Source organism: Eumetopias jubatus, unplaced genomic scaffold (assembly GCF_037043125.1).
Source record: "Eumetopias jubatus isolate StellerSeaLion01/CBP00866 unplaced genomic scaffold, mEumJub1_p1.0 scaffold_6, whole genome shotgun sequence".
NCBI lineage: Eukaryota > Metazoa > Chordata > Mammalia > Carnivora > Otariidae > Eumetopias > Eumetopias jubatus.
Genome location: NW_028274812.1, coordinates 94,357,169 through 94,379,668, shown reverse-complemented (window position 1 = coordinate 94,379,668; position 22,500 = coordinate 94,357,169). Strand labels below are relative to the sequence as shown.

The 22,500-nt window shown below is 39.4% G+C and overlaps 1 protein-coding gene across 3 annotated transcripts in view; it reads left to right on the top strand.

The window, feature by feature from the left end:
• Nucleotides 1–247: 247 nt before the first annotated feature.
• Nucleotides 248–22,500, top strand: part of PRIM2 (DNA primase subunit 2) — a 318,527-nt gene continuing 296,274 nt past the window's right edge. Inside the window, exons 1-5 of one of the 3 annotated variants that reach the window (XM_028097748.2) lie at nt 248–303; nt 15,156–15,309; nt 17,548–17,651; nt 20,329–20,408; nt 21,798–21,918. In XM_028097748.2, the coding sequence (XP_027953549.1) occupies nt 15,156–15,309; nt 17,548–17,651; nt 20,329–20,408; nt 21,798–21,918 (459 nt within the window). In that variant the 5' untranslated portion in view covers nt 248–303. Of the gene's footprint in view, nt 304–14,256; nt 14,404–15,155; nt 15,310–17,547; nt 17,652–20,328; nt 20,409–21,797; nt 21,919–22,500 lie in introns of those variants that run through there. The other 2 variants (XM_088023933.1, XM_028097745.2) reach the window with 2 other exon arrangements.

The following is a 22,500-nucleotide window of genomic DNA, read 5'->3' as shown; positions in this document are numbered from 1 at the left end:
CCTCCATACAGCTCTCCACACTGGCTGCACCAGTTTGCACTCCCACAACCAGTGCAAGAGGTTCCCCTTTCTCTGCATCCTCGCCAACAGCTGTTGTTTCCTGTGTAACACACATCTTCTAAAACAAAATCAGAATGAAATAGAAAAAGGGCATCAACCCTTCTGTGGGTTTGCCGACGGGTGCTTGCAGGAAGGAGAGACCCACATGCTGTGCCGCTACTTTCAGTGCCTGCAGAACAAAGGAAACCCCAGCAGCTCTGTGCAGCAAGGTGCTGCTACTTTAGAGACGTACGTCTGGCTTAGGTAAGATTACTGAACAGTAAATCAGGGAACATGGGAGAGGAGAGGTGGAAAATAGATTCTCCGCTCTCTTCTCTGTTCCCAAATCTATGAGTGGCCTGGCCCATCTTCGGCTTTCCATGTTGCTTCCCTTTAATTAACTGCGAAAGACTTAGCCTCAGCTATTCATTGGACTCAAGCAGAAATGTGTATCTATCTGTTTATTCATTGATTCATTTAACAAGTTGGTTCGATGCCAAGCATGGAGGGGAGTGGAGGAGAAGAGGGGGTACAAGAAGCACAGAGTTTGATCACTTTGAACATTTTAGTCCAGCACAGTGATTTCCAAGCACTGGCCCTAAAACCATTGATTGTGAGGGGCCAGCCTGCAGCAAAATGAGAAAAGTAAGGACCAATGTGGTTTAGAAATGTTAGTCAGTACAATGTTGGGAGGGATTGTTTTATATTCTGAGAGTATGTTCTTCCAGCTATTTTTGGTAAAATGCCCTTCCTTTTCTTAAATTATGATATGTAGTAAGACTGAGTCCTGATGCAACTCTGGTCCTATTTTCCTTTGTCTTCTCTGTGGTACCCATCTAGGACAGGTACATCAGAGGACAATCCCAGTTACTGCTGGGAGTTCAAAACCTAAGTTAGAACTTTCAGTCCCCACCCTTAGGGGGCACAGGATTCTTCCAGATTTGAACTGATTTCATTACCAAATTTGAAACATCACATATGAAAACATTGCCTCATCTGGGCCTTTTATGGTGAGAACATACAATTTTTTAGGGAAAAAACCCTTTAAGCATGAGTATCTGCTAAATACTTTAGTTATTTAGTTTTTTTAACAGAATTGCATTTGAATATATATAAAAGTAGAATATATATATTTTTATTATACATATTTTTAATGTCATATAAATAATTTTCATTACGTATGTATATTTCATTCCAGGTTATTTAACTTTTGAATCTTTAAGTGCTTATATCCTTGAGTCATTAACAAATATTTTTGGCTTTTCAGTTTTCTCTAGCACTTTTCCATGTGTTTTATTGATTTCAAGGCAGCTGCTGAATTTTAAATAGTTCATTAAAAATTCTGTGTCCAGCAGAGATATGAAAATTGTTGCTTGGTTTATGCACATATGACTAAGAGATAAATAAATAAGATGTCTTAGTGATAAAGTATTATCTTTCTCTCTCAAAATATACAACTACTAAAACACATTTTTCTTAATATTTTAGAAATGCATTAGGGTTAGTGGATGTTCTAAATAACCATGAGCCACTTGGAAGAGTGCTTTTTAATAATATCGTTTATCTCCCACAAAGTAAATACTCTGAAGGGCGAGGACGTCTATCCCTAAGCCAATGCATTCTGGAATTGCCTCTGTCATAAAAGTCCATTATTTCCAATTCAAATAAAATCATTATTGAAACAGAAATTTAAATTGATTTTTAATTTCCAAATTTGTCACAAACTATTTTAGATTTCTGTGGGTAGCATTTATCCGGAGTAGCATTATAAATCAAAATGTTTACTGTTAATCTCTTTCATGATTAGACTAGTATTTCTCAAATTTGAGTAATGTGAAGAAGCCTTTAAGAGGAAGAAAATTATCAAGGATTCCCGAGTTGATGTAGATCATTTTGATGTCATTGTAATTATCGTGATAATTTTTGTGTGTGTAGCTAAGACACCCATGTAAAACCTGAGCACATTTACATATTAAACTCAAACAAAATTGTAAAGCCAGCACAGTTCCAATTGACAGTATTTAATTTGCTGGATGATGTTTTGCTGAAATTCAAAAGCACATGTTGAGGTCACTAATGCAAAAATTTAGTCACTGTTTTACTTGGTATTTTTTATTTTGAGCACGGTGAATCATCATCTGAATCATTGTCATTACCATAGTTGGTTATTTCTTTGTTTTAAAAAACAAGTGAATTTGGGGGTGCCTGGGTGGTTCAGTTGGTTAAGCGTCCACCTTTGGCTCAGGTCATGATCTCAGGGTCCTGGGATAGAGCCCCATGTAGGGCTCCCTGCTCAGTGGGGAGTCTGCTTCTCCCTCTCCTTCTGCAGCTTCCCCTACTTGTGCTCTCTCTATCTCTGTCAAATAAATAAATAAAATCTTAAAAATATAATAAAAATTAAAATTAAAAAGTGATTTTGTTTTTAACCACTACAATTGATTGGAGGAACAATCAAGTTAATTATTCACTACAAAATGCAAGAGAGAAAAATTTAAAAATACCACTGACAAAAAATCCTTCATTGTATATTTACTTTTATATATATTGCTTGTACCCTATTGCAAGTTTGTACATACAAAGGCAGAATCAGAGCAATATTTCTACTTGCAGTATCAATTGAGAACTGGTGGGATGGGCTGAGCAGGTCCTTTGGAACCACTAAATATCTTTTGAATTAGAAATCCTCTGAAAACACAACTGTCCTACCACAAATCTTTATTCCAACTACTGTAAAGTCTTTGTTTAGTGAACCAAAGCATTATGTACCTTATTTGGCTCCAATGAATGCTTTTCATGTTTAAGTTCACCTCTGTTGTGTTTCCAATGGTACTTTATTTTCTACACTGGTTTGTTTTCACAATATCAAATCAAACCTTGACGACTAAATATTTTAAGAAACTGAAGGCTTATTCTTAGAATGTCTTGCATTTGAAAATTATGCAAATCATGACTGCAAGATAGTAGCTAGTTTTATCTGTATAACTGTTGAAAAAATTCAAGTTAAGAACAATGGTGATTGGGGCGCCTGGGTGGCTCAGTTATTAAGCGTCTGCCTTCGGCTCAGGTCATGGTCCCAGGGTCCTGGGATCGAGCCCCGCATTGGGCTCTCTGCTCCGCGGGAAGCCTGCTTCTCCCTCTCCCACTGCCCTCTCTCGCTGTGTCTCTCTATGTCAAATAAATAAAATCTTAAAAAAAAAAAAAGAACAATGGTGATGCAGGATGATGATTGACACTTTGACTTTAGAACCTGTAATCTAAGAGCAGCTAGCCATGTTTACCAATACATGGCAAGCCAAACTGTGTCATTTCAGACAATCATATGATACCAGTGGGATTGTGTCATATGCCCTGGCTGGCCCTGAAGTCATCTAGCACTATTTGGAAATAACAAAGTCTTCCAGATGACACAGGATATGCTCTTTATTAAACTTTTTAAGCTTGTCATAGAGAATAGAAGGAAAAATGTAAATTATAGTTGAAAGAAGGAACCCCAGAGATTCAACTGATTTGAGAAATCCTGGTTTGGAGCATAAAATAAAATTGCTTTGAAAACTATAATGTGCTCCACAAATGCCAATACCATTATTGTTAGAAAGCAAATAGAGTTGGAAAATTCTGGAATTAATAATATTTTTTATAATATAAAAATGCTTGGATTAACCCTACATAGCAAACAGAAAATTCCCACAGTTAAGGTCATTATACAGAGTTTCCAGGAAAACAGCTGCTCCTATCACTCCACTGGAAAAAGCACAAAACAACCTAGTTCCTAATTCCTTCATAAATGTACTCTGAGGAAAACTGACCTTGATTCTAAGGGTTGCCTGTGTGGCTGGGCCTTTGTGGGGGCTGGGGGAGGAGGTGGTGGGTGTTGAATTGGGAGGAAAGAAGTCCTGGGAAAGAGGCTGGACATGTGTTTTGCGAGCCCGCTCCCTGGGGCCTCATGGGGTAGAGAGACCGGGACAGAGAGCAGGTGTGAAGCCCATGTAGGGTAGAGTCCCAAGTACATACTACATTGCTTCTGGGTCACTGACCCTAAATATTTAACCTCATAGGAAAAAATCATGTTCCTTCTGGACGGATGAAGTTTTTAACCCCATGGGCCCTTGGCTGACAGATTGTGCTTTTTTGTTCAAAGAGAAGAACATGCAGATGATGTGATCCCACAGGTGCTAAGACGGTCCCTTTCCTCTCTATACTTTGGATAACCCTGAACATTGATCCTGAAATGTTTTGATGGGTCAAAGATTTATTTTTTTACTTTTTTATTTGCATTTTCTGAAATGTTAAAATCATTATCTGGCTGAGAAGTTAACTTTTGGACGTGATTATCAGTCAGTTAGTCAGGTTGGAACAAAATCTTGGCATCATAACAGGATCATATTTACACCTACTTCAGTTTCCAAAACTCAGCCAACTGAGAGAAAATATTTTCATCAGGACTTTCAATGGGAAAGCCAAAATCTGGAGTAAAAACACATCCTCTGAGAGGATTACATCATCGAGCATATGAGGGCCCATCTGGAAGTAGGGATAAATACAGGAGTTCAAGTCAGTTCAGCAGACAGCTATGGACTGTCCATCTATGCCAGGAACTGTGGCAGAGGTAGGACTGCAGAACTGAATGAGATAGTCTGCCTGGTCTCAAGGAGCTCATGGTTTTATGACCAGTCTCACATGAAAAATTCAAATATTCAGAGTGGTTTGAGTGCAAAGAAAAACCGATATTGCCGAGATCTCGTTCCATTCACGTGAACTCCCCAATTTACTTTAGCAGGTTATATGGACAGTGCATTGGAAAATGCCATCATTTTTAGAGCAGGAGGGAAAATTGTATTTGAGGCTAGTTTTTTGGTGACTTGGATTCTTATGTTCCCTTTCGTTAAATTCCTTTGAATACAAATGAGGTAATTCTAAGTAGATGGGTCTAGAACAGAGGATTCCAGTCAGCTTAAATGTAAATAGGGAAAGAACAATAGGGACATTCTACTAAGTTGTTAGGCACCAAATTGGGTTGTGTGCTTACCTAAAAGAAGTATTTCTCTCTATTTTTTTTAAAGATTTATTTATTTTTTTAGAGAGAGAATGAACACGCGAGGTGGGCAGGCAGAGGGAGAGGGAGAGACAGAAGTCTCAAGCAGACTCCGCACTGAGCACAGAGCCCCATGTGGGACTCAATCTGACCATCCTGAGATCATGACCTGAGCCTAAACCAAGAGTCAGATGCCTAACTGACTGAGCCACCCAGGCGCCCCCAAAATGGGTATTTCTTATAGTCTTTGGATGCCCTGAGCTGGCATAAATAATTAATACTGTAATAAAATAAATTCTGCCAAAATTTAATCTGACACAGAACAATGAAATGCCTAAAGTTATGGTGCATAGGATAATTATCCATAAGTGATAAATAGTGCTCATAAATACTAGTATCCAAAATTATTTCCATATGGCTAAACCAAGGTCAGATTTTTTTCTGTTATTCATTATTAGTCTTCTGTATTTATAAATAGCACCAAGAGTGAACAGTTTCACTGGATGTTTTCATGAAATTCATTTCGCACCCCTCATTCACCCCTCCACACACTCACACACCATATGGATAAACTCCAAGCAGAGGTATTGGATTGAACCCCTCATAGTTCCTATCCCTCCCATGTCTCTGTCTTCAGCCCCAGGCCTGATTCAGGGTGCTGTGCTGAACTTCTACTACGCTACCCCAGGGAGAGGGCCAGATTTAGTACATCCAGCCGTGAGGTATCTGGGGTGCTGAAAAGTCCCAGGCAGGACAAACTGCAGGGGAGGCTCAGGCAAACCCCTACCAGCTTATTACAGTGAGGAATGGATGACATTGGCAAGTGGGGGTGAAAATTTAGGCAAAGGTGGTGACTGTCAGTAAAAGGGACCTGGACCTTGGCACCCGAGTAGTTCACAGATGGGGAAGACAAGAAGAGGACCTGTGTTGTCAGAGTGAGCTCCTGGTCCCAGGACTATGGATGGGGGTGGCAGGGGACCTCACACTGAACCTTCATTAGTCCATGCTTGGAAATCTCACTCCCTGTCACAATGTTAGATCTGTCTTGGGTCCAATAGGGAGAGGAAGGTGAAGACATAAGAGTCTTGGAGGGATAGGAAGTGAGGATGAGATGCTGGGTGGAGGAGGAAGGAAATAGTAAAAACTATTGCAAATGTTTCCCAGTGGGACAGGATATGTGGGAAGACTGTGCTTTTCTATTTCGTGGGCTGTCTCCCTGCTGTGTTTATTCCTTGCCTTTTAAAATTTCCACTATACATATATGTACTGCTTAAAGAAGAAGAATAAAGAAACATTCATGTACCCACGATAGAGCATAAGCACTAGAATAGGACCAGAACCTTCAAAGCCCCATGTACCCAAACAGTGCATTCTCCTCCTTCCCCACCCTTAGTTAACCACTAATTTTTTTCTTTTTAAGACTTATTTATTAGAGAGTGCATGAGCGAGTGGGGGCAGAGGCAGAGGAGAGGGAGAGAATCTCAAGCAGACTGCCTGCTGAGTGTGAGCCCGACACAGGGCTTGATCTCACGGCCCTGAGATCATGACCTGAGCCACAATCAAGAGTTGGAAGCTTAACCAACTGAGCCAACCAGGCACCCCCGTTAACCACTATCTTGAATTTGGTATGGATCACTCTCTAGCTTTCTTTTTTTTTTTTAAGTTATGTATTTATTTATTTAAGTAATCTCTAAAAAAAAAAGTAATCTTTATACCCAACATGGGGCTCCAACTCGACCCTGAGATCAAGAGTCACAGGCTCTTTTGACTGAGGCAGCCAGGTGCCCTACTCTCTTGCTTTCTTGATAATTTTCCACCTGCAGTATATATCCCTGAACAATATATTATTTCTTTGTTTTCTTTTAGCTTTTATATAAAGGCTGAATTGTATTCCACAAGAGACAGATGGCACACTCAAAATAGACTAATTGAAAGACAGAATTTGCAGAGACTATTTACAAAGATGTGGGAGTAGGGAACCATAAGAGATAGACAGTCCAACCAGGTAGGGCTTAATTGAAGTTGATATGTTACTGTGTGGGAATCTGAAAAGTAGAGGGAGGGGAGCTGCTCCAGACCCAGGATGAGGGAGTCCTTTAAAGTTGGTCACCTTGAAAGAGCAAGGATAGGTTGAAGACCCAGGCAGCTTTGCAGGGAGGCAGCTAGTGGAGTAAATACTTTGATCTCACATTCTTCTTTCCCATCTCCTTTTGGTGTTCTCTAATTGACTTTAGAAGTTCTGGGAGCAGGGGCACTTGGCTGGCTCAGTTGGGAAGGCATGTGACTCGATCTCAGTGTTGTGAGTTTGAGCCCCATGTTGGGTGCAGAAATTACTTAAAAATAAAATCTTAAAAAAAAAAAAAGTCCTGGAAGCAGAAGTTAGAAGGGACAGGAAGACATATGGTCCATGCTAGTCAGGAGCAGAGAGCATGGGAGAGGGTGCAAATGTAAGGTGAGGGATGGAATGGAAGAGATCTAGTACATACATATTCCTGTGGTTTGCTTTTCCTTCAACATTATATTTCTGAGATTCATTCACGTTGATATATTTACTTGTAGTTCATTCATTTTTTTCCTGGTAATATTTCTTTATTATTTTATTTTATTTAAATTTTTTTTTTTTTTTTTTTTTTGAGAGAGAGAGGGCGAGAGAACAAGCAGGGAATGGGAGGGGAGGCTGGGGAGGGAGAGAGAATCTCAAGCAGACTCCGTGCTGATCGCTCAAGCCTGACATGGGGCTCGATTTCAGGACCCTGAGATCATGACCTGAGCCAAAACCAAGAGTCTGCTGCTTAATGGACTGAGCCACTCTGGTTCCCCTCTTTATTTTTTTATTTTAATTCTGGTGTAGTTAACATACAGTGTTATATTAGTGTCAGGTGTACAATATAGTGATTCAACACTTCCATATGTTAGTGCTCATCATGATGAATGTGCTTTTCGTTCCCTTCACCCATTTTACCTATCCCCCTACCTACCCCCCTCTGGTACAAATCTGTTCTCTATTGTTAAGAGTCTGTTTTTTGGCTTGTCTTTTTTTCCCCCTTTGTTTGTTTGTTTTATTTCTTAAATACCACATATGAGTGAAATCACATGGTATTTGTCTTTCTCTGACTTATTTCACATAGCATAATATACTCTAGATCCATCCATGTTGTTGCAAATGTGTAGTTCATTCATTTTCACTTTTTTTTCTTTTATTCCACTGTGTGAATTGACTACAATTTATTTATTTTCCTGATGATGGGTAGTTTTTAGTGTTTTAGTATCTTAATGTTGTTTTGAACATTCTTGTTTTTTTTTAAAGATTTATTTATTTATTTGAGAGAGTGAGAATGAGAGAGACTACATGAGAGGGGGTTGGGTCAGAGGGAGAAGCAGGCTCCCTGCTCAGCAGGGAGCCTGACATAGGACTCGATCCCGAACTCCGGGATCATGACCTGAGCCGAAGGCAGTCGCTTAACCAACTGAGCCACCCAGGCGCCCTTGAACATTCTTGTTAATGGTTTTTGACATCTATGTGTGAAAATCTCTTTAAAGAATATACTTAGAGTAGAATTATTGTACTGAGACAAAAGGTTAAATTTACCAGATGATGCCAAATTGTTTTCAAAAGTAGTTGCACCAACTAATACTCCTACGGTATATGAGTTCTTTGTCAATACTTGATATTTTCAGATTAAAAAATTTTTTCCCATCTAGTGTGTGTAGATTATTATTTCACTGTGGTTTTAATTTGAATTTCCCCAATTGTTAATGTGGTTGCACATATTTTTGTATGTTTATTGGTCATTTATGTTTCCTCTGTTGTGAAATACCTGTTCAGGGTTCTTTTCCCCTTTCTTTTCCATGTGTTTTTATCTTTTTTCTATTGATTCTATTCTGACAGTAATCCTAGGTTAATTATATTTGATAAGTTTCTTTTCCCAACTTGAGGGTGATTTAAAAAATGTATCTTTATGTGTTTTTTAAACTTAAGTTCTTAATGTGGTTGAAATGATCAATCTTCCCATTTTAGGCATGTGCTTTTTAAGAAAATTTTGTTAAAGAGACATAAAGCAAAACTTACCATTTTAACCATTTTTTAGTGTACGGTTCAGTGGCATTAAGTATATTTACATTGTTGTGCAACCATCACCACCATTCATCTCTAGAGTGGCTGTGCTGTTTCTTAATGTCTTGTTTAAGAAAGTCTTTGCTATATTAAGACAACCCTTATATTTGCTCTAAATTCTTAAAATTTTGCCTTTCACATGTAAGTCCTTTAACCATCTGGAATTGAGTTTTGTGTGTAGTGGGAGGTAGAAAATACATGTCCCCCATATGGACAGCCGGTTGTCCCAGCACCATTCAGAATGGTCCATTTTTCTCTGCATCAGGCTGTGCAGTGGATGTGTGCTATACCCAGGTTCTTCAAAGGTGTGGGTCCATTTCTGATTTCTCTTTTCCCTGTTTCTTTGGTTGGTCTGTCTATTCCTGACCCAATATCACATTGTCTTAAATACAGTGGAACTATGATATGCCTTCCATCTGCCTGAAATGCTATTTCCTAAAGATACATGTGACTCAATCCCTAATTTTTCTTCTGGTCTCTGCCTCATGGTCATGTCCATAGCCAGTCTTTCCTGGCAACCCTTTCTAAAATTTCAGTGCCTCCTCCAAAAACTTTAAACCCTCCTACCCTGCTTTAATCTTTCTGCTTAGCAGTTGTTATTTAACATAATAATGTGTATACTTCTCTTGTTTGTTGTCTCTCTTTCCCGCTAGAAGAAAAGGTTTATGAGGGCAGAGATTTTTGGCTCTTTCATCACTCTTGTATCCCTAGCATAGAAAACATTGCCTGGCACTCAGTAGGTACTGAATTAGTATTTCTAAAACAAATCATGTAAGGTTGATATGTGGAAGGGTCATCTTCCCTTCCTGTACTTCCCCTTAAGAATACGCTTTTTCTCTAGTTCTCTTGCTCCTTGATGCTAGATGAATAAAAGCAATGTGAAGGGAGAAAGAACGAAATGCTTCTTTAGGTTTCTTTCCTTGCCATGTTCCAGAGGTGGGCAGTGAAATGAAAAGAGTGGAGGGATCGGTGTTGGCTCACTGTGTATTATTTTCTGGGTCAGCTATCCTGCTGGAAATCCCTCCTGTCTTTGCTTTCCATGGCAAGCAGAGCTGGCTGGACCTAGAATTTATAGAGTTCTCACTGCGGAAGGAAATGTACCACACCTTTGGTTTTTAGGGCGGCACACCCTGCACAGGGGAAGAATGAGCACTCACTTTGATTTTACCAAGCATGGCAACTAAAATTTTAGTTGTAAGTGTGACACACTACAAGATAGAACTCTTGGAGCTGTGGAGTCAGTCATCTAAGAGTGAATGCCCTGTGAGGCAGTCTGCATGTAGCTGGGTAATGTCCAGAAAGGCACTGAATTGAGCAGTGATGATTCATGGAAATTTCGTCAGAGATGGTACTCTGTGCTTATTATAGGCTAAACTGGGGAGCCAAGTCATTCTGGAAGGAATGTGTATGGAGTTTTCAGATGAGGACTTGAAGTTTTATATGTTGGAACCACCTTTGATTCAAACCATCTGTTGCAAGTCAGGCTGAGCCCGTCAGTTTTTTTTTTTTATATATATCTTTCATATTTTACAATAATTCAGTGTAATAAATATTTGTTGGCAGTCCTTGGAGTGCCGTACCCTGGGGTTACAAAGATGAATGGCATACTCGTCCCTCTTTTTGAGATGTTTATGGTCTAGTGGAAGTAAAAGTTATATGTTTATACGTGTTTTTCCTCCCCCGGATTGTGAGGTTGAGGTCCATAATTTATGTGCGTCTTGGTTACCAGGGCTGAGCATTGTGTGAATCCATTTTCTTTTGAGGAAATAAATACATGAAAGAGCTTGCAGTGATTTACCAAATATGGTTACTGAAATGTATAACATTGTTGTGCATTATTGGTACTGTGATGTGTAGATGTGTATTATAATTGCCTCTCAATATGGAAAGTACTCTTCATGGTGAGGTAATGACCAAAGGAGGGTATTCTGTGGAGTGTGTTCATCAAATCATCCAGTGGTTCATGTTCTCAAAAGATTAAGAACCTCTGTAGTATAGGGATATGACTAGTAAAAGAATGATACTATATGGAATTACAAAGAACATGGCAGTTTAAATGAGGAGCAGCCAAGGTGGCGTAAGCAAAGGCTCAGTAGGATGGAGGAAGGCAGCAGTTGACTACTTGAAGGATAGATAAAATTCTTACAGGAGGGGTGGTTAGGGCTTTTGAAGTAGAGGCATCACCACAAAGAGAGACACAAGTTAGGGAAGTGCAACTCTTTTAAGAGGGAAAGAGTTGGTATTTCAGAGTATAGTCTGGAGGGCAGTGGTAGGCAGTAAAGTCATTAAATCTTGGGGCCATGCTGTGGAAAGTCTTCAGATGTTTTTGAATGATTAAAACAGAACTTTAAAAATACCATAAAATACCCCTATAGTCTACCTCACGGCCAGTGGCTTAGTTGCCAGTAATGTAAAGCATTATTATGTTTGTAGTAGACTAATTGTTTTTTTATAGTCCAAAGAACTATTGAAAAGATATCAACCACTGTAGAGAAAGGGCTATTGACATTTAAGTTAAAGGTGGGCTAATTTAAGATGGGACTGAGGACAAAGCTAAGAAAAGTTAAATAAAAACTATAGTTCAGAGTGGCTGTCTTGCACCTCAAATTTTAATCGCAATGGGTACCATCTGCCTAGATTGTAAGAGGGGAAGTTGGGGATTGGTGCACAAGTGGAGGGAGGAGTTGCAGAGGGCAGCCTCCTTGTGGAAGTCAGAAGCATTGCAGAAAAATGTATTAGTATGTCAAAAGCATCTTGCATTCATTCATTCTCACCAACCATGATGTTTTATTGCTTAAAACAAAATGTTAACAGTGTCTGTCCCTGGGTGACAGTATAAGCAGATAGCAGCATATAGGTGAATTTTCTTTTTAACATTTTCCAAAATTTCTAAAATTTTATTTACTAGGAAAAGTAATTTAAAAATGACTTGTTATCAATTAGGTAACGTTTTTACAAAATTGGGCTCATATGGCATATGTGGTTTTATGTATTCTGCTGTTAATGGTACCCTGAGCATTTTCCCAAGTCAATATTCTTCAAAAACATGTATTTTGAATGGCTGTGTAATGTCCCAGGATATGACAATGCTATCATTTATTATTCTTTTTTTCTGGGTTTTCACTCTTACAGTGGTGTAATGAAGTTCCTTGAGCACGAATTTTTGTGTCCATTTCTGAACAGATTCATATACGTGAAATTATTATGTCAAACTGTATGAATTCTTTTAGGGCTCACAATACACATTATTATATTGTACTCCAGACTTGAGGCACCACAATCAATTCCTATGTGAGCTCATCATAGTGGACTTTGCGCAGTACCGAGTATTTTCATTGTAAAATCTTTGCCAATTTTGTAGAGGAAAATTTCGTTGCTGACAGTGATAAACGTTTTTTTTCTCACATTTTATCACTGCTTATTTGTTGCTGTTCTTTTCCCATTTTTCAATTTGTATCAGGATTTTTTTCTAATTAACTTACAAAAGCTCTTTACACTTCGATGGTGTTAGTTATGGTAAACCTTTCCCCTAGTTTGATCACTGCAGAACATTTTGTGATTTTTTTTTAGATGCCCAATTTTACATTTTTATAGTCAAATCTTTAGAATTCTTTGTAATTTATTTACATTCGTTTCCCTATCCAGAGTATTCATGTAAATGTTCTTATCATCTGTGCTCCAGGTTTTTTCAGGCAGTTCTCATGCTTTCAGGTGTCTTCTTTGTACCAGATTATGTTAATTACGTTGCCCGATACAGAGAGGAAAGAATTAAAGTGAGGCACTGCTGTCATACCGTGGAATTAGTGCTGTATGCTGGTTAGCACTGTGGTGCTTGGAGACAGTCTCCCTCACCTTGAACCTGGCCCTATCACTTGGGTGATCTTTGAAGTAGCATAACTTCTTTCTCTGTTCTATGGCTTCCTTATCTTATAACCTAGCTCATAGTTATGAGAATAAAATGAATTGATATGGAAATCACTTAGAACACGTCCTGATACAAAGTCAGTGCTAGGCAGTTTGGTCCATGATGGGTAGGTGCTTTGAGGTTTGGTATGGTTTCGATATATTTTGCGTTTCTAAAAATTTGAACATTTCATTTCAAATTGCTCTTCACCTGCATTACCTTTACTAGATCTTTCCTCAGCCACTTTAGTGAGGCACGCCTCCTAGAGGCCACAAGGGAAGCTTATTTCGCTCTTGAAAAGCCTAGAGCTCTCAGTCGGAGAGTTGGTGTGGCTTTGACCCACAGCTGCTGCTGCTGCTTTTTTTTTTTTTTAAGATTTTATTTATTTATTTGACAGAGAGAGACAGAGACAGCGAGAGAGGGAACACAAGCAGGGGGAGTGGGAGAGGGAGAAGCGGGCTTCCGGCGAAGCCCGATGCGGGGCTCGGTCCGAGGACCCTGGATTGTGACCTGTGCCGAAGGCAGACGCTTAACGACTGAGCCACCCAGGCGCCCCTGACCCACAGCTTCTGATGGACCGCTACTTCTCTCTGAGCCTAATCTCCTCTAATTTCTGTAGGCCCCAGGGCGATTTCTGCGTGTGTGCATTCATGCATTCTAGTTCCAGTTATTTTGCGGGGCGCGGGAGAGGAGGAACTGAAGGTAGAATGTGTCTTTATGGGGCTTGCCGTCCCATAGGAGAAAACAAAACGTACTGTGCATAGATGGGCAAACTAACGCTCATCTTTTAGCTTCTACTTTCTCATCTGTTAAAATGGGGGTAATACAACCTACCTTATAGGGTCGCTGAAAGATTAAACAAGAAAAAACAGTGCCCCTAATAGTGAGCCGGCTGCAAAACGAGCTCGGTAAACGCCTATTCCTCTGCTAGCTCGAGTGATCAGTCTAGCCCTGTGGGTTAAAGCTCCATACCCTTGGGAGCGCGGAAATTTCTGCCGCTAGCCTTCCGGTACCCCAGTTTCAATCATCAAAGGTACCGGCAGCACATGCAGGAGGTGCAGCCTATAATTTGGAAACACAAACGATCGTGTTTAAATAATTTTAAACTGGCAAAACGGGTTAAATGCCCTAGGAACCCATGAGCGCCGCACGGAGCATGCGCAGGGCGCGCGCGCGCGCGCTATGTGTGGGCAGGACGTTCGGAGGGCGGGCTTTGTAGTCTCGTTACTTCCGTTTCCGATCCCATATGAACTCTCCCGCCATCTGAGAACAGCGCCAGTTGGTTTGGGTTTTTCGTGTTTTGTGTGGTTGCAGGTAAGAGGGTCTCCTGCGGCTTTAGGACGGACAGTAATCTTGGTGTTGAGGCTTGCAAGTGGGGAAAGAAGGGAGAGCACTTTGTCAGTGGTGAGGGCCGAAGGATGACATGGTGTGTGTGGGGGGGAATTGGGTATTGGTTGGTTGGGGCAGAGACGCAGGTGCCCGCGAGTTGAGAGAGAAGCTTCGCCGAAGGGCTCGGGTAGGATCGAGGGGGGTAATTTTTATAAGGAGCTTGTGGGTGCTTCCTACAGGGCGTTCGGAAAGACTGGATTAGAAAGACCTGTACTGTTTCCCAGGGTCATGAGATAGGAAGTAACTGGACCTGGTCCATTAAATCTCTTCTCCGGAAACCAGAACCTACCGTGCTTTCCTCCAAATTCACGATTGCAACCCGTATAAAATCTCATCTTAACTCTTGGGACTGCAGAGATCCAAGGGCGGTGGCACACAGACCCATAGTGAACAGGCAACATAGCCTGGCTTTGATGTTGCTGGAAGTTATGACCACCACCTGCATTTTACCTTGCACACACGGCCCTCACTCCCATTACAGAATTGTTACAGGTGTGTTGTAGAAAATCTGCAAAATACAAAAAGACATATTACCCAGGAATAATCACTGTTAACATTTTATGCATGCCCTTCAGTTTTTTTCTGTGTATGTGAAGTTATTTTTTGCATTTGTTGTTTGTTTTCAACGCCATTTGCCATTATTTTAACCATTTTATGTTTCCTTCCACGGTAACGAGATGCAGTTTTCTGGAGGAAAGCGGAAAAAACTGAGGTTGACAGGTGACCAAAGGAATGTTTGCTACCCTCATAGCCTTCAGTTTTACTTGGAGCCACCTTCTGAAAGCATATCTTTGATCGAGTTTGAAAGCTTGGCTATCGATAGAGTTAAATGTGAGTGATACTTGAATTAGAGTTTGTATGTTCTTGAGAACTTCACTTAAAATTTGGGGGAATGAATGAGAGTAATTTATTTCCTTCATTCAATTCATTCAAGAAATATTTATTGAGGGCTTGCTATTTTATTTACTGTATGGTGTATATTTATTGAGTGCCACTATATTCTAGGTTGGGTGGGGATTTTCAGATGAATAGGTGTAATTCTCATATTCGTTGAAGCTGTATTCTAGTACATAGATACCCACATCCAAAATAATAATCATAATTTAGTATTTTAAGTGTCTTATTAGAGGTAAATAGTGGTGCTCTTGAAACAGAGGTGGGAGTGACTTAGGCTGAGTAAATAAGGCTGCTTAGAGAAGTTGAAATGTAATCTGGACCTCAAAGGATGAATAGAAATTTCTCAAAAGAAAAGTAAAAGCTTTTTCAAGCTGAGATAATGGACTGTACAGAGACTTGGAGGCACGAGTGAGAATGTTATATTTGAGGGAACAGTGACAAGTTTAGGTTAGGTGGAGAAGAATGGATAACCAACGGCATTTTGTGCCAAGCTAATGGTGTAATATTGGGTTGTAAGAAGGATGTGGCAGTTGTACTGTGGGCCTACTTATTCTCTGTGTGTTAGTGAAAGAAAGAAATAAGCTGGGCATGAACTGAAACAAATAATAGCAGTGTCTTCTGAGTTTATGTTCCAGGATATCCTTGCGGGAAAATCAGAAGGTAAGGTAAGATACTGTTAGTCACTTTTAGAAGAGCAGAGTGACAGGGCATCTGGGTGGTTCAGTTGGTTGGGCAACTGCCTTCGGCTCGGGTCATGATCCCAGGGTCCTGGGATCAAGCCCCACTTCGGGCTCCTTGCTCAGCAGGGAGCCTGCTTCTCCCTCTCCTTCTGCCTGCTATTCCACCTGCTTGTGCTCTCTCTGTCAAATAAATAAATAATCTTAAAAAAAAAATAGAGCAGAGTGACAACAGCTAATACAGAGAGGGAGCACTCAGTGCTTGTTGAGTGAAGAGTGAAGACAGGGGAGAAAAGGGTTTTAGGAAGCTTAGCAGTGGCGGATGCTTCATAGAGATTAAGATGGTGATTGAAAAGTGCCCCTTGGGTTTGGCACTTCTGGAGTGAGATGGTGAAGGCCTGAACTAAGGCAGTAACAGTGTCAGGGATAGGAAGGGAGCCATTTACTGAGGAGGTATTCCTGACAGGATTTGGTGATTGTTTGGATGTGAGGAGTGAGGGCCAGGTGAGAATGGCTGAAATTCCATTTTGGATGATCTGGTGGTTAGAAACTGTGCTAGTGGAGATGGGGATGGCGGGAAGAGGGGCAGGACGGAGGGGAAGATAATTAGTTTAGTTTGGGATACTGTAATAAGGTGCCTGTGGGGCATGGCTTTATGTTCAGGATTCATTTTGGAAGTTTTTCATTCTTGAATTATAAAAATGCTTTTCGTAATGATGGAAGTAGAATTCATCTGAGGAAGGATTGACAAGGTGCTTTGGGAACCTTTGAACAGTTATGTACATCTATTCAGCACAGTTCACTTGGATCATTGAAGGGTTTTGCTTCTTCACTGTTGGGTCTTCTCCTCTACCTCATCAGTTAAGGAAGGACTATTTTTTCTGATGAGTCTCTGCTGAGTAAATGAAGCAAACTGACAGCTCCACATGAGGGATGCAAACAGGGATGCCTAATTTTTTTTTAATAACAACACACTTGAATTCCTCGGCAGTGGTGGCTCAGTACACAGTAATGATCCCCCATCCCTCTCCTCTTTTGAGAATCCCTGGTATTAGATTATGTTATGGGACATGTATATTTTCTGCACATGGATGGAGATTATTTTCCCATAAATTTATGTAATTTGTATAACGTACTTGCAGAAAATAAAGCCATTACAACTTGTCATCTTTTATTTTATTTTATTTTTTTTAAAGATTTTATTTATTTATTCATGAGAGGCAGAGGGAGAGAGAGAGAGAGAGAAGCAGAGGGAGAAGCAGGCTCCCAAGGAGCAGGGAGCCCGATGTGGGACTCGATCCCAGGACCCTGGGATCATGACCTGAGCCGAAGGCAGGCGCTTAACCATCTGAGCCACCCAGGCGCCTCACAACTTGTCATCTTTTAAAAACAAGTAATTATGGGATTGCTATTCATAGACTGTCTTAGGACTTAGTTTTTAAAAATTATCTTGCAATCATACATTTTTTTCTTCTGTTTTTAAAATATTTTCTAGTGCTAAAAGCAGTTGAAAATCTTGGTGTGAGCTATGTGAAAGGAACTGAGCCATACCAGAGTAAGTTGGAGAATGAGATAAGAAAGCTCAAGTTTTCCTTCAGAGTAAGTAAAAGTGGGAAAGAAATGTTCTTCAGTTTGTATATATTATGTATATATAGTGAGTCTTGGTTGTGGGAAAGATCTCATATTAGGCACAGGGCTTTAAAAAAGACTAATAAAGCATAGACTCTGCTTGAAGGGATATCTGCAGTCCATTAGGGGTGATTGACATGTAGTCAGATGATTATAATATAGCAGGGTTTCTCAACCTCAGGACTATTGACATTTGGGCCTGATAATTCCTTGGTGCAGGGAATGTTCTGTTGCACTCTAGGATGCTCATTAGCATTTCTGACTTCTGCCTAGTAGATATCTCCAGACATTGCCGGGTGTACCCTGTGCACCACAGCATGAAGGGTGCTGTTAAATGCGTGCTCCAGAACTCCAAGAGCACCTATAATTACCCAGCTCACACCGGGGAGGTTTGGGAAGGCGTCCCAATTCCAGGTAGTGCTGGAACCGAATCTGATAGATGTGATCAGATTTTTATTTTGGGGAGATGACTGCCAGTAGCAGATTGAGTGGGCCTTGTCTGGTAGGAGAAAAACCAGTTAGCCTGGAAATGATGAGACTGAATTGAACGGGGAGAGTAGGACTGAAATTAAAAGATATTATGAAGGTCGAATGAAAAGATTTTAGTGACTAATTGCAGGGAGAGTTAGGAATGACACCCAGGTTTCTGGTTAGGACAACTAAGTGGATGGTGATAGTATTTTGAGAGGTGATATACAGGAGGAGAAGCAAGTCTTAGAAGGAAGATGTTGAGTTCTAGACATGAATTTGAGGTGCTCATGGAAATGCCTAGTGGATAGTTGGTTATGCATTCAGGTTGGACTTAGGAGACATCTGGAGTGGAGGTATGGATTTAAGAGGAAGGTTGGTATCTTCAGGAGGAGAAAAATATTTGAGTGAGAAGATTATGGCAGACAGGATGTGAAGAATACCAATATTTAAAGGGAAGTAGAATTGGGGGAGTCTGGGAAGGAGATTGAGAAGGAGTTGCCTGAGGTAGGAGATCATCGGGGATAATAGTGGCATGGTAGCCAAGGAAGGCTGGAGTTGATATAATAATGATCATGGTATAAATATTGATACCATAGCAGTAACAACAGCAAGCATTCATATTATGCTTATTTACTGTATCCCAGAGATTGTTCTAAGCACATTACATATATTAACCCATGTAATCCAGTTAACAGTCTTATGAGGCAGGTAGTGTTGCCACCCCTATTTTATAGATAAGGGAATGGAGTTATTGATAAGCTACCTAACTGGCCCAGCTTATAATTTAGTAAATGGTGGAGCCAAGATTCAAATCTGGACATTTTGTCTCCATGGTGGTACTCTTAACTGCATAATTTCAGAAGGTTAGGATCATGTAAGATGAATTGTACGGAATCCGTTGGATTTATCAGCTCTGTGGGGCCTTGTAGATAGAGGCAGAAGCCAATGATGGCAGTGTTTGGAGGAGAGAGGTGGGTATGGGATATGTACGCTTAAGATGGCTAGCTGAAAAGACAGGAGAAATAGGTCTGAATAAAGAAGAATTTATAGGGAAAAGAGAAGACCTACATGACAGGAGATACTTGAACATGCTTATAAGCTGAGCAAAGAAATCTGGAAGAGAAAGAAGAAGAGGGGAGTTTGAGAGAGCGTTTGATAAATCAAGATCCTTAGGACAAAAGAGTAGATGGGTTGCATGGCTTAGGTTTAGGGATTAGCTTATATAGGAGGAGGGAGAGATCTTTTGTCCACAGAGTTGGAAGGGAGAGTAGTACAGTGTGAATGCAGAAGTTTGGAGCTGAAGAAGTTGGCCCGTGGCCTTTAATTTGTGTAAAGTAGGTGAAGTTACCTGTTGAGAGAGAAGGGAAAGTGATGTGGCAGGGAGCTTGGGTCAGCTAGTGAAGACTGAAACAGGATTTCTAAGAGTGAGGAAAGATGATTATGTCTCAAATCCCTGTTCTCTTGCTCATAAGCATTGTGACCCTGGAAAAATTATAGCCCCGTGCCTCAGTTTCCTCATCTTTAAAATAGGGTTTTGGTAGTGCTTACTTCATAGAGATTTTTTTAAAGGATTAAATGGGTTAATAAGATTAAAAATGCTTATTTTGGTACCTCATAAGTGCTGGTACCTCATAAGTGCTCAAGACTTGTTCACTCTTAACTGTGTTGGACTTGAATAAGAAGGATTCCTTGGTGCTTGTAAAGGTCCAGTTCGTGTTAGGGGTTGTGAATTTTTAATATTCCAAATTCTCAGTAATTGTGTATTTTTTTCCTCAGAGGTTCTCAGTGTTTTGGGAATAGGACTGTAGAGTGTAGCTGTAGATTTATTTAAGATTCAGGTTTTGCCAAATGGTTAAATGAAAGCAGTTGAGGGTTGCTGCAAGAGGTGGTTGAAGAGGTGAGAGCCCTGGGTATGGGCTGGGTAAGAAAGGAAGTTAGGAGAGGATTTGATAGGAAGAGAGAGTGGAGTCCAAACCTAGCAGGTTTTGTTGATATCAGTTCAGTTCTCATTTCACTTGATTGCTACCTTACATGAAATGATAATTATCTTGGAAAGCAAATTATGAAATTTGTATATGAAACTTTAACTTTACCATTGGCTTATGATGACTCTGTAATTCTTTATACTTCTTACCATTCCAATGCATTTATCTTACTCATGTGCCATTATTTTTAGGAAAACTTAGAGAATGAGTATGAACCACGAAGAAAAGATCATATTTCTCACTTTATTTTACGCCTTGCTTATTGCCAGTCGTGAGTATACAGTCTCATAGTTGAATCGGGTATCTTGGGTTATAAATTGGTACATGGGAAGCTGACATGTATTGTATTCAACATTGAAAAACTCAGAATAACATCAGAAACTGGCGATTGATGAGTTGAACACTGCTGTAGCGAATTGTTTGAAGTGGGTTTACTAAAAAATATTGAAAAAATTCTTTTGTAAAGTTTGACTGTTGAAACACTTATTAGCTTCATGGGACAGGCTCTTCATTAGGGATTTGAAATTGGACGGGATTTCAGGAAGAAGAAGGACTTTTGGTACTATTTTCCCAGAAAAAAATAGTGGCACTGTTTATAAGAAATAATGACTCAAACATATACTTGTATTTGGTACAGATTTTTAGAAGTTGAGATGTATGGGCTAGTGCCCATTAGATAAGATCTTTTCCTTTGCTAGTTCATTTGTTATAATATAGTGCCACCCAGAGGGAGAAGGAGTTAGTTCCTTTTTTTTTTTTTTTAAAACTTTGTGTTTTTTTTCCCTGCATTAATTTGGCTAAATAGCATACTTATTGTAAGTTTTTTTTTTCCCTGTTTCTTTCTATTAATAGGCTTAGCAAATGAGAATCTTGAAATTGTTTTCTATCACAAGATTATAACTGAGAAATTATTCACCGTGTTTGGTCCTGGAGTTTTTCTTTTGTAAAAAAGCATGTGCATTTTATGTAATTAATGCAGTAAATGAATTGCTGACAATCTGTGAAAGTCACTTTGGAAAAAAAACTAAATTATATATACATGCAGTCGTATAATTATTTTGTGACAACAATAATGCCCATTATATATTTTATGAATTAATATATTTATATGTTAGCTTTTAAAAAATTGAGGTATACTTGCACATATTAAATTTTGTGAAATTATAAACTATGAAGCTGTAAGCAGTTTACTTTCAGAGTTTCTCTGATCATAATCTATTCAGAGATAATTACTTTTTTTTGAGATAAAGTTACTTTTAAAAAATTTGGTATTTATTTGGCATTGATGAAACCACCTTAGGCTGAAGGAATATCCCATTTTCTAATGTAAATGACTATTTTGCAGTTAAATGCAATGAACTGTGTTCTTTTATATTATTTGATAATCAGCTAGGCTCAAGGTATTCTGTATTTAATTCTTTTAATTTTATATTCATAATCTCTCTCCCCATGTCCAGCACATCCCTGGTAGATTGTGTGCCATGTATCTGTACTCTTGATTATACTAGAGGACTTGTATGCTTTTAGCTTCTGTCTTTTGGCATCTTGCTTATGTTTGAATTTTATTTCATAAAAATTTCTTGAATTTAATAATTGGTGGACTTTTAAAATAATATTGGGCTTTTCATTTATGCTTACCATTTCCCTGTCTCCATTTCAGTGAGGATCTTAGACGCTGGTTCATTCAACAAGAAATGGATCTCCTTCGATTTCGATTCAGTATTTTACCCAAGGACAAAATTCAGAATTTCTTAAAGGATAGCCATTTGCACTTTGAGGCTGTAAGTATAGTTTTGTATCCATTTTCAAATTGTTTTCATCGTTCTCCCTTCCTGTTGGCCTTAAGTGCTAGTATTAATGTCTGGCATTCTTTTTCTTTACATTTTCTTCTGAAGTACCTGCCTGAAAGAATAGCTGTTGGCTTTGCACAAGGAACCTTTCCTTTTCCATGACTGGAAGAAAAGGGGCTTCTTAGTATCAAAGTCTCACATTTAGTGACTTTATTAAATATGTGACTTGTGCAAGCACAAAAAAATTTATACAGGTTCGTCTTTAACCAAAATCTTCTAGGCCGAAGATTTAAAGCTAATAATGTATTAAAGGAAATAGAGAAGTGGTAGGTAGTATTTATTTCCAGTAATGAAATATAGTTTAGACTTTGTTTTAAAAGTCAGTTGTTGGTAAAATCTCTGAGGAGTTTTAAAAATTATTTTGCAGACAAAACTGAATGATTTACATATTGTAACTATATAAAAAAGAAATGTCTGGGATGTATTTAGCAAGTGTAAGTATTGTGGGTGGAAATAGGATTTATGTTTTTTAGGATGATCTGTGCCGTGGAGGGAAGGCAGAAAAATTCATGG